General features: G+C 48.7%; 1 protein-coding gene across 23 annotated transcripts in view; it reads right to left on the bottom strand.

Annotated features, from left to right (window-relative positions):
* NCOR2 (nuclear receptor corepressor 2) overlaps nt 1–12,473 on the bottom strand; it is a 389,949-nt gene that overhangs the window by 64,732 nt on the left and 312,744 nt on the right. For 22 of the 23 annotated variants that reach the window (XM_081174437.1, XM_081174418.1, XM_081174425.1 and 19 more), the window contains 2 exons: nt 7,036–7,156; nt 5,238–5,466 (listed from right to left, as the gene is read on the bottom strand). In XM_081174437.1, coding sequence (XP_081030563.1) covers nt 5,238–5,466; nt 7,036–7,156 — 350 coding nt within the window. The remainder of the gene's footprint in view (nt 1–5,237; nt 5,467–7,035; nt 7,157–12,473) is intronic. The other variant, XM_081174422.1, reaches the window with a different exon arrangement.

Here is a 12,473-nt window from a genome sequence, read left to right as displayed (position 1 = left end):
TCACCATGTTGGATGCTGCTCCCTCAAGGGGGCTATGTGCTCTGCTGGGAGGGGAGATGCAAAGCAATGGGGTTTACTGTCCTGAAATGCCTGTGTGTTATATAGGAATACCTCCTCACACTTCTCCCTGGAAAGCCTACCTCATACTTTTGAGAACCAGGAGACTAAATTGCATCCATGTCACCACCCCCCACTTTCTGGCTTTCATGATTTAAGATGTGAAACATGGTTTTTATCTGCACCTTCAAAGGATGGCATGAAGCAGATGGGAGACACGTCAGCATCAAAGGGCGAGGCTTGGAGGCAGACAGCAGCACAGAGGCCTCTGGCTCTTCAACGCCTTGTGCATATTTTCCTTGGTAATTCTCTGTGATCCTCCCAGACTTCAACTCTCCCCTCACTGCACTCTCTTTGACTCTCCCACAGGGACAGCCAAGGCTACGCACGGAACCCGGGTGCAGGAATCGCAGCCCTTTGGAGGGCCTTTGCAACAAAGGGAAGGCGGCTGCCCCACAGCTAGCAAGGCGGAGGTACCTTGACAAAATGGGGAAGCAATATGCCAAAAAAAGATTTGTACAAAAGCTCGGCTATGGCCCCATGAATAGGGTGAGTGCGGGGCCACCGCTGTTCTTCAAAGAAACAGTTAGCATTTATTTAACACTTGTTTTGAATAGTTTTCTTTTTAATTTAGCAAACCTGTGTTTGTCTCCACCAAGCAAAATATTTAGGATTGCAGCCCATGTTGTTTCTACTCAGTAAACCCATTGAAATAAATGAACATGAATAACTTGGGTCCATTAATTATACTAGGTCTGCTCTGAGTAGAACTTATTTGGAGACAACTCTTGGCATTTCTACAGCACTTTATAGTCCACGAAGAGCTCCACATGCAGTGGGGTGAATCCTGAGATTGTCAGGCAAGTGAGAGTGAGGGGGGGGGAGTGCCATGTGCAGGGGCAGCCAGGGCCCCACAACCACTGATCGGATGTTTCATCCCTAGCTAGCAGGACCCGGGGTCAGGGGTGATGGGAGTTGTAGTCCAACAACAGCTGGGGACCCAAGTTTGAGAAACAATGCACTGCACTATGGGTGTCTCCAGACTGTCAATACTTTGTGGGAGGGATTCAATCACACCGACATATTGGGACTTTAGGTTTCCAATTAAAACCAATTAAGAAGCATTCTGTTGCCCCTAGTGCAACAAATCCACTTTAAACATCCTGCATGCCGATTGGGGTGGACCACTCTTTTGTTTTATGACAGCTTTGTAAATAAATAATAAGAAAAGCTCAATGAAGACTGGATGGCGCCTAAATTCTGTGTAAGCTTTGTGCAAGCAAATTAGGATGAAGGTTTAATGAATGGGTTGTCTGGAGGAGTCTACGTCAGACCACTGCTCCACTTAGCCCAGAACATATTGGAAGTGGCTCTCCAGGGCAGCCTTCTCCAACAGGGTGCCCCCAGGGATGATGGGAGTTGGAGTCAGACAACATCTGGAGGGCAGCAGGTTGACAAAGGCTGCTCCACGTTCTCAGGCAGAGACCTCTCCTTCCCAGCCTTGCAGCCCAAGATTCTTTCAGATGGAGATGTTGGGAGCTGAGCCTGGAACTCTTCCGTGAGAAGGGCTGTAGCTCAGTGGCAGAGCATCTGCAGGTTGGGCTGGGAATATCCCTTTCCTGAAACCCGGGACATCTTCTGCCAGGGTAGACCTGCCTTTCCAACCTTGGGTCCCCAGCTGCTGTTGGACTACAATTCCCATCATCCCTGACGGCTGGCCCTTCTCACAAGGGATGGTGGAAGTTGTAGTCCAAGAACAGCTGTGGATCCAAGGTTGAGAAAGGCTGGTATAGACAATGCTGAGCAAGATGGCAGGCTGGGCTGACTCAAGGTAGGGCAGCCTCCTTTTTTCCCCTAAGAGCCAGCTCAGCTACTGAGCTTTAGATCGCTCGGCACAGAGTGCTGTTGCTGTTTCTCCCAAAGCAGCGGAAGTCGGGAAGCCTGTGCAGGAGCTGGGACAACATGTGCTTTTATTTCTATCACTGAGTGTCTGGCGCAACAGGGGAAATGGCAGGGGAAATTCCTAATGGGAAACGGCAGAGGCCCAGAAAAGTGCTGGATCCTGGTATAAGTCCACTGGCTGCAATATCCAACATACATTATTTGCAATGGATCTTCAGCCTCATGCAAAGGAAAGACGTGTGCTGCGCATATCTGGAAAGTTATTCCACCCCCAGCTGAGGGTGGAAACGCTTTGAAGTCTAAAGTACGAATGCTTTATTTTGACCTCCTCTTGCCATGCCGCAACCTATATTAAAGGGGGGCTATAACTCAGGGTCTTTTTGATAGAGCAGCTCTTATCCCCAGAAAGAGAGTTACTATTACCGTTTATCAAGGCCCTGGAAATTGGAGCAAGAGAGACATCGTTTATACTATCCGTCATTCAAATGCATGCTCTTGGCTTTCAACTGGCCCTCAAAAGGCCAAGCTAAAAAGGGTGGCTAAATCAATAGGAAACATATTGCTAGCTCCAAAGCTGCCAAGAGAAAAGGAAAGAAAAAGGCAACAACCCCACATTCACACACTCTTCCTCTTCCCTCCCCTCCAACCTTGGCTTCTCCATACAAAAACAAAAAGCAAAACACAGGGAGAGGAAAAAAACGGGAACCATCTGAGGCAGAAATGAGAGCCAAATGGGCAGCGCTCCCGTCCGCCAAACCAGAAAAAGGCCTTCATGCCAGAGGAGGAGGAGGAGGAGGCAGTGTGTGTGCAAATGCTTTGGCTAGAGCAGCTCCTAGCTGACAATGGTTCAGCCAAAAGACCTGCAGGACCGGGAACCCCTCACTCAGGTCATGACGGTGCTCTCTTAAAAGTCTGGCCAACAAAGCCGCTCTGGATGTTTGGGCCAGTTTAGCTGGCTCTGTTCTTCACAGGGGGGAGTGGAGGAGATCCCTCCTCCCGCCACCATATTTGACTTTTTTGGGGGGTGAAATCCTCCCATCCAACCTGGGAGAATTGAAACAATGAACTCCCATTGCCTGAAAGTACAGCCCCTTTGCCAAGACAGCACGTGCCCTCCTGCGTAAGGATGACGCATCTCATTACCTTACAGCTCTGGTCTAAGGAACTTCATTCTCTGTATGCAATTCCCTCCCCGCCAGAAGAAGGGTATTCTAAATTCTTTAAGAAGGGAATGAGAACAAGAAAATTGCTGGGGGGAGAGACCATGTAAAACTAAACAGGACTGCACTTGCTGATTTAGTATATGGCATTTGTCTTGCTTTTGTGTCTCATTGCATCTGTCTGTTCCTGCATTATCTGGAATCAGTTGAGATTTCTGCATTCCAGGGGATTGGTCTAGATGACAATCAGAGTCTCTTCCAACTCTCCAATTCTACTAGAGGGATAAAAGAACTAATGACATACTGGTTGAGGTCAAATACAAGGAACAGCACCAGGTAAGGGTCAAGGACATGAGCAGGGTGAGAAAGTCCTGGCTAGTAGAATGTGTTTGCACCAGGTAAGTAAGTGCAGTTTGCATGACATCTTGGGTGGAGTCACCTGTTAGTGCTCCTTTCCTGAGTTTTCTTGTGTTGAAAGTTCTTCATTTAAGATGGGTCTCACTTCCCCAGATATTATGTCTCGACAGACCTAGGAAACATGGCTAACCAAGACCCAGCCAGACCGTTAGTCTACCTGGCTCAGCATTGTTTACACTGACTTCTCCAGGGCTTCAGGTGGGTTCTCTCCCTGCCCTACCTGGAGATGCTGGTAATCGAACCTGGGACCTTCTGCATCCAAAGCAGAAGCTCTGCCAGGGAGCTACACTCCGTCCCATTTAGACACCCCAAGGAATGCAGCCCATCTCCCTGCAGAGCAGGTTCAGCAAGAAGAGCACCTGGCCTGTGTGGAGGAGGACTCAGCTGCAAACCTCAGCACCTCCACTTTAAAGGAAAGACTTTTGCTTGAGATTTCTCAGCCGAGGGGGGCTGGGCCAACTCCACTGCTGCGGCTCAGAGACCAGCAGTTTTTGGCTCTTCTGTCTCTTTCCACCTTTCCACCTTGTGATTAAGACACTGCACCCAACTTTTCTTGTTTCCTCCTCCCTCCCAATGCCTTTTCCTCTTGTGTCATGTCTTCATATAGAATGCAAACCTGAGGGCAGGAGCTGCCTTGTTTGCAGCAATTTGTAAGCTGCGCTATGGCTTTTAGTTTTATTTTTCTTACTGCAGAACTGGATAAAAAATTATTTAAATAAATTAGCCTTGGAAAGTGGCAGACTGGCAAGCGGTCCAACTCAGTATAGGGCAGCTTCATGTGCAAGCTGGAGACCTCCCTGCTGGCGAATCTTCTCATAAGTAAACACTTCACATGGCAGGATGGAGTGCCTACTGACAAGGACTTCCTCTGCTACTCACATTTCCCCCCCAAAACATGATTGTCTCCCTAAAGATAATATATCATAGCTCAGGGGTGGAACATCCACTTTGAATGCAGAAGGTTCAATCCCTGGCATCTCCAAACAGAATTGGAGATCTTGGAGAGCTGCTGCCGGTCAGTGTAGGCAATACTGATCAAGAGGCAGCAATGGTCTGACTCAGTATAAGGCAATGTCCGTATGCAAAAAGGCAGAGGCCCAGTAAGCTCCACTCTCTCTTAGCACAGAAGGGAGCCACCCAGCAGCGGAAGGATTCTTAGACATGCATTATGAGGTGACCAATTGCAGTGCCTCCTCAAGTGTTTTGCCAATCAATACCAGGGAGGCACAGAGAAGGGAAGAAAGCTACAAACTGCCCATTAGGTGCCCTAGCCATTTCCACCGTGAATGCAGCAGAGAATCTTTTACAGGAAGCCTTGCCCTTCCAGTCAGGGCATTAGCATTGATTCTCCAAGAAATAATGTCTCCAGCTGAACGCTAAAAGCCTTCTGAAGGCAGTGGGGAGTAGCTCACCCCACAGCCCTGGCCCTGCTCCAGGTCTCCTTGCCCCGCTTCCAAACGCAACGGCCGGGGACATTAATAAGAGGGATCTCCCGCCTCTTGGCATTTGATCAGGGCAGAGCGAGACACGATGTTCCCTCTAATTAGCCATGCCTGCCTGACTCTGTGGAGAGAGAGACAGAGAAAAAGGGAGGCAGAGAAAGCTTCCAAAGAGCCCATGAGGTTGGCATGGGGGGCTAATCTCCACCCTCTCCTGCACTTCTGTGACCACTGCCTCCCCGGACCCCAAACACCCACACACCTTCTTTATCAACCACAGCTGGGCTCCTGCTCTGGGCCCTGGGACTGCTGCTCAGCGGGGGGTCCTTTTCAGCTGGCTGCAGCTGCAGCTGCTTACTCTGTGCAGAGTCCTCATGGGCAGATTCGTGGACCATGGTGATTTGCTGCTGGTAAAGGGCCAAAGCGTGATGAGGCACCTGAGACTTCAGGCTTCCGCTCTGCAGCACTCCCTCCTGTAAACCTTCTGAAATCTGCAGGGAAGGGAAGAAGGGAAAAAGTGGATGAATCGTGCCATTTGCAGCTGGTGTGTACAAACAGACACATGCATGCACACTCCATGGGGTATGAATGAATGCCACACTTCTGCAGAGAGGTTTTAAAAAGCCAGTTCATCCTCACTGAGCCCCTGACTTTTCCCTCCTTCTGGGGAACAGGAAAGAGAAACTGGAACAGCATGGGAATCATTTTTAAACCAAGGGCCTCATTTCCCTCTGGGAGCCACATGCTGGGGTGAGCAAGGCCAGAGGCAAAAGTGGCCAGGGCAATGAATATGACTCTTACCTTTCTACAGCGGGCAACATTCCAGCCATGCAAATGTCAGAGGTTTAGAACTACACTTGTCTCTCCCCATCTCGTCAAACAAGAGGCATTGGCATAGTTAAGTGAAGGGCTGGGGCAGGGAAAGATCGGCACCCTGCAAGGCTTGATTTCTGCATCTGTGTGTGCCTGATTCAGCTGGTGCAAAATGCTGTAACTGCACTGTTGGAGGGGCAGACTAGCACCAGCACAGAAACATCACTGTTTAAAAGCTAGCATTGGATGCCATATGCTACTGAGTTACTGTAAGTTCAAGAGTCTTATATTAATTTCCAATGCCCTTGTAAACAACTTGGGTCCAGGATATCAAGGACCTCCTGATATCAAGGACCTCCTGGTCCCTTATATCCCAACCTGATCCCTGCTATCTCTGGGGTAGTCTCTGCTAGTGGTCCCCGTGGCTGAGATGCACGTCTCGTAACTGCCAGGAGATGTGCATTAACTGTAGCTGAAGCCTATGGAATGAGCCAAACTGAGATGAGACGGGCATCCTTTTTGCTGAACTTCAGGTACATGACTAGGACTTTCTTGTTCCGGCAAACATTTTGAGGTAGTATTTGGTTCTATGAAAAATATTTATTCTTTATTGTCCCAAATATTTATTCTTTATTGTCCCATTGTGGTTTGATTTTATGTATGCCACTTAGAAATAGGAATGATTAAGCTATACAGTGGTACCTCGGGTTAAGTACTTAATTCATTCCGGAGGTCCGTTCTTAACCTGAAACTGTTCTTAACCTGAAGCACCACTTTAGCTAATGGGGCCTCCTGTTGCCGCTGCGCCACCGGAGCACAATTTCTGTTCTCATCCTGAAGCAAAGTTCTTAACCTGAAGCACTATTTCTGGGTTAGCGGAGTCTGTAACCTGAAGCGTATGTAACCCGAGGTACCACTGTATATAAACATTAAAAAATAAGCGTTCAAGAGCCAGAACGGAGAGACTGGGAGGGTCAGACCCAGCTCCTCGGTCTGAGGTTCCCCAGCTCTGAACTGTGTGATAAAACCTGCTGATTGCCTGACTAAAAGCACAGCAAATGGCAGGTGCCCTTCAGCCTTGGGGCCAACTCATTGTCACTTGGGGGAGCTGAATGGCCCATGCAAATTGTTCCTACCAAGCACAGTCTTGCAGGGGTCACCCTCTCCTCAAATCCCTGGGTTGAAACACAGCGGGAGCAAAATGTTTTGAGGAAGGTGTTGGAGCTGGTTTGGGAGCCACTACTCACAATGGGCGGGATGGCAGCAGCTCTTTGCTTCAGCTGTTTCAAGTCCAGCGGCTTCTGAGGCGAGGAGCTGAGCCGGGTGTCATTAGTTGCGTTGAGGAGGCTGGGCCGGGAAGAGATCAGCCTGCATGGAAACACAAAGCACTGCAGTTAAGAATGGCTACTGTTATGTCAGGAATCCTATGCCAGAGATAGGGAAACTGTGACCCTACAGACCCCCACAGTCTGCTTTCAAAGCAAGCAATCAGTTCAGGGATCAGAGATGGATAATCTGTATCTCTGTACATGATTTTGTGTAACAATTCGTCTCACCCCTGACCATTGGTCATGATGGCTGAGGATTAAGGGAGCCAGAGTCCAAAGACACCTGGAGGCATTACACTGGCTACCCCTGATCTAGACCAATCCCAAGAGCAGCCTTCTGCACCTGCTCCACCTCCACCTGCCAACCACCTTCCAGGTGTCCATGTGCACCCTGTGATATTTCTGTTGGGAAGCTGGTAAAATGCAAGCTAGATATTGGTACAGTTCGGTGGATTTGCAGCTGGCTGATTGACTGCACCTCAAAAGTACTTACCAGCAGCTTCTTGTCAACCTGAACATGTGGTGCCCCATGGTTCTGTCCTGGGCCTGACGCTGCAAAGCAGCTCTAGAAATGACTGACTAGAGGAGCAGAGGAGTTACTGAGTTGCTGATATCTTAAGCCAACAGAAACAGGATCCAAGATGATACTGACAGAACAGAGAACTTGGCCAAAATGAACAAAATGAATGCCAGCAGAGATTAAGTGTAAATTTTTTGCATTTAGGTAGGAAGAACAGCAGTAGACGTGTCAGTAGACCACAAGCTAAACATGAGGCAGCAGTACAATGTGGCAGCAAAAAGGGCCACTTGCTTGCCTTGGCAGCCCCTGTGCCCAGATGCAGCTGTGCTGGTGCCATCGCTTACCTACCCAGTTCTTCAGAGCAGGTGGCACAATGAGTCAGTGTGTCTGACTGTTAGCCAAAAGGCTGGTGGTTTGAGCTCACCCAGGGATGACTGTGGACAGGATTCTTGCATTGCTGTGGGTTGGACTAGAGGACGCTCGTGGTTGCTTCCAACTCTACAATTCTATGATTCTATCACCTGCCCATACCTCACTCTAAGTAAAGAAAGTGGCTGATACCCTTTTCCAGGATATAACTGCTCTGTATGGGTAGGCAGGACTCCCACCTCGCCTCTTCCATCCCAAGGAAGAGGAGCACGGCAGTGGAATCCAGGGAGGGTGTCAATCAACCATGAGGGCTGGAAGAACCAAGGTCAGAAGGGGAGGGTGGTACTCTTGTTGCCAGGAACAGACCATCACCCCTGACACAGTGAGCGGCTGCAGGCTCAGCAGTCTCGCAAGGCACAAGGGTCTTGCAAGCAAGCTTGCCTTGCCCCACCTTTCAAAGCTTGACTTGTGGGAATTGGGACAATTCTGTTGGTTCCACGCAGTTCTAAACTCCTTGCCCTGATCTAGGACTCTGCAAGGCTGGCCTGTTGCCTGATTAGTCTCACCTTTCCCATCACCTCGTCTGTGTGTAAAGGCTACTGTGAGTCTGTGCTGCTGAGTCTGTACCTCCAGTGCTGCCTCAAGAGCGCTTCCTCCCTATCAGGCAAGATCCTCTGTCATCAGTTTCTGAGCAGCCATCAGGCAACCTGGAGATCAAGTCCTCTGAGGAAAGCCTGAAGGCGTTGGGAATGTTTAGTCCTGTTTAGTCCTGAGGACTGATGATAAAGGGGCACACGTATATCAAAGCCATCTTCAAATATGTACAGTACTGTACAATATGTTATACAGTGGTTCCGCTCCTTCCTCCTGGGCCATGTCCAGAAAGAGGTGTTGGGGGATGAGTGTTCAGAACCCTGGGCTCTAACTTATGGGGTGCCTCAGGGTTCCATCCTCTCCCCCATGCTTTCTATCTATAGCATGGGTAGGCAAACTAAGGCCCAGGGGCCGGATCCGGCCCAATCACCTTCTAAATCCAACCCTTGGATGGCCCGGGAATCAGCATGTTTTTACATGAGTAGAAAGTGTGCTTTTATTTAAAATGCACTTCTGGGTTATTTGTGCGGCATAGGAATTTGGTCTCCCCCCCCCCAAAAAAAAAATATAGTCCAGGCCCCCACAAGGTCTGAGGGACAGTGGACCGGCCCCCTGCTGAAAAAGTTTGCTGACCCCTGATCTATATGAAGCCGCTGGGAGAGATCATCAGGGGGTTTGGGCTTGGTGTTCATCAGTATGCAGATAACACGCAGCTCTACCTCTCTTTTAAATTAGAACCAGTGAAGGCGGTGATGGTCCTGTGTGAGTGTCTGGAGGCGGTTGGAGGATGGATGGCGGCTAACAGATTGAGGGAGAATCCTGACAAGACAGAAGTACTGTTTTGGGGGGACAGGGGGCAGGCAGGTGTGGAGGACTCCCTGGTCCTGAATGGGGTAACTGTGCCCCTGAAGGACCAGGTGCGCAGCCTGGAGTCATTTTGGACTCACAGCTGTCCATGGAGGCGCAGGTTCAAATTCTAAGAAAAAGAAAACATGAAGAAGAATGTCCTGACAGTATGAAGTTGTACAACAGTGGGACGGACTTGTCTCCAAAAGCCTCAGGCTCTTCCTTTGAAGAGGTTTTAAAGCAGAGGCTGGGGTCACATCCACACCACACAATGTAAGCATTTGGCTTCTTCCAGAGACTCCTAGGATCTGTAGCTTACCTGTGCAGAGCTGCAACTCCCAAACTACAGTTCCCAAGATTCTTTTGGGGGAGTCATATTCTTTTACTGTATGGTGTGGATTTGACCAGAATAGCCACCTTTCAGGGATGTGGTAGCAGTATGTGTCCTCCAATCGGAACAGAATTGCAGCAGATGACCTTCCCTGCTCAGAAGCCACCTGCAGAGGAAAAAATCCTTCCCAAATACAGTGATCTATCAGAACCGGAGCAGAAGCTAAGGCAAACAGCTTTCCAACAAAAAATCGGGACTAGGCCAAGCTGGCCTTTCGTGCTGCAAGCCTAAAGGAGAGTTGAGGCAAAAGGGAGCCAATAGTTAATCAGCAAGTTTGAATTCTGTTCTCAGTTAGTGACATGCTCTGCAAGAGAGAGATAAGGATCTGGTTACGGAGAGAGGAGGCGGGAGAGGAAACAGGGAGAAGGGGAGGAATGACCACATCTGGATTAACTAGAGCGGAAGAGCACAGAGTTCAAGGACACAGAGAGTCTGAAAGTCAAGAAGGTGTTTTATGATGGGGAGTGTGTATCTGTGTGCGCGCACACATGTTGTGTGTGTGAGAGAGGGAGAGGGAGAGACCAGATGAGTTCTTTTATATGATCAGCAGCCAAATAAGCTCAACAACTCGCTCCACTATGGTGCAACTGCTTGCCAGAGACAAGCCTCACAGATATGCAGTTGGAAACCCTTTGCAGTATCTACCTCATAAGAAAATTTTGAGATACTAGCAAAATGCCTGGCAGGACAACAGGTAGGGTACTTCATCTCATGTGGATCTCTTTGTGTTTGTGTGGTGGGAAATCCCCCTCAGTGGCTGCCACATTATCCATCCTCACTGCAGCACTTTCCCTGCCCCAGACCCAGGAGTGAATGGCAGCATTCACTTACATGCGAGCAATAAAAGAGGGCTGACATTGTAATAAGAGGCTGGGGCCTAGCCACTAAAAATCAAGCTTCCTCTAGATCTGCATAGCCTAGTTTCTTTTTTGTGGTCACTCTAGAGCAAGGGTCAGCAAACTTTTTCAGCAGGGGGCTGGTCCACTGTCCCTCAGACCTTGTGGGGGGGCCGGACTATATTTTTTTTGGGGGGGGGGATGAACAAATTCCTATGCCCCACAAATTACCCAGAGATGCATTTTAAATAAAAGCACACATTCTACTCATGTAAAAACACGCTGATTCCCGGTCCGTCCGCAGGCCGGATTTAGAAGGCCATTGGGCCAGATCCGGCCCCCGGGCCTTAGGTTGCCTACCCATGCTCTATGGTAGAATGTTCGTAAGAGGCAAAACTACCTCATGGATACTAGCCAATAGCACCTGAATGAAGACAATTGGTGAAAAAGAGGTAAGCCAAAGGTAACAGAGCAGAAAAAGCCCACATAACGTTGCTCATCCGGTTATTGCTACTTTACTTGCTTCAGTCCTGGATTTGTTTACACATTTGCTCACCCCAGTGTGAGTCTTACAACTTGAAGCAGGCACTTGGAAACATCTGCGCTTACTGGCTTTCACCTATATTTCAAGAGATTTAGGATACCTACCTCTGGGAGCTTTGCTTAATAATTATGTTTGCTCCTGGCTAAAAACTGTTAACAGTTTAACATCACGGGCTCTTACTCGCTACTCCATCTTGCGACACTTGGGTAAGAAAAAGCAGCCCAGTGCATTAAACTAAGACATCTTAAATAGCAAAACTCACTAGCTTTGGCAAAAAGGGGCGTGCTTGTCTGTGTATTTTGTTCCCTTTACTTTGGGATAACTGACCAGAAATTGAGCTTTAAAAAAACACCAAATTTTTAAAAATCACTGAGGAGCATATCAGAACTTCTCAGCTGCTGCCACAAGGGCAACAAACACTTGACAAAAGGTTCCTCAGGGTTTCTTTCAGAACACCCAGTTCTCAGTCTTGCTTCCTCAGTTTATTTTATTTTATTTGTTATTATTTAGAAAGCAGATGCCAGGAGACTAGGCCCAGACTGAAGAGCAAGGACGTAGAATGGATCTATGGATCCCGATCTGTCGCATGGCTCACGACCAAGGGGCTGACGAGTCAGTAAGCAATCCCTGGAACTTCTTTACAACCAGCAGTTGGGGTTCAGGCATGGTCTAGGAGGCCAGAGTATGTAAGGTCTCCCTGTTGAGCTGGAAACAAGAGAGGTCTGTGGCTTCTTGACCCTGATTCCATTCCTGTCCTCCTCGCTGCTTGCACTTCTTTTGATACTGATGGCGGATTGTTTCCCAACCTCACTTTTGGATCATGTTTGGGACCCTCTGTGTTTGAGACTGTGCTGCACCTCGAACCCTGCTTGGGTAAGCACTTGGATAAATGTGTTTTACCTCCTTAGGCTGAGATCCTGGCTCCTGAGGGCAGCCCTTGGAGCATAACAGTGGCGTATTAGTGCCAGGGGATACCAGGGTTTGGACATTTATGGGGCAGGGTAGTCAGAGTCCTAGTCTGTTAGGTAACAGGTTGGAAGGGCAACAGGTTCAACCGTCAAATGTTGTCCCAGGAAGTTTTAAAGTACTAAGCAAATAGGATAAGGTTTCTGCTTGGCACCTTAGAACATTCTCTGGTCACCTGACATTAACAGCCTTACCTCTCTCTTAGCAATGAACTGACAACAGTTAACTTATGTCTCTACAGGCTGGCCTTCTGCATTCATTTATATTTAGCATGACCTACAGCTGAACTTT

The sequence above is a fragment of the Podarcis bocagei genome (assembly GCF_964188305.1).
Source record: "Podarcis bocagei genome assembly, chromosome: 16".
Classification (NCBI taxonomy): domain Eukaryota; kingdom Metazoa; phylum Chordata; class Lepidosauria; order Squamata; family Lacertidae; genus Podarcis; species Podarcis bocagei.
Note: the sequence above shows the minus strand (reverse complement) of the source record. Positions and strands in the feature narration are given on the sequence as shown.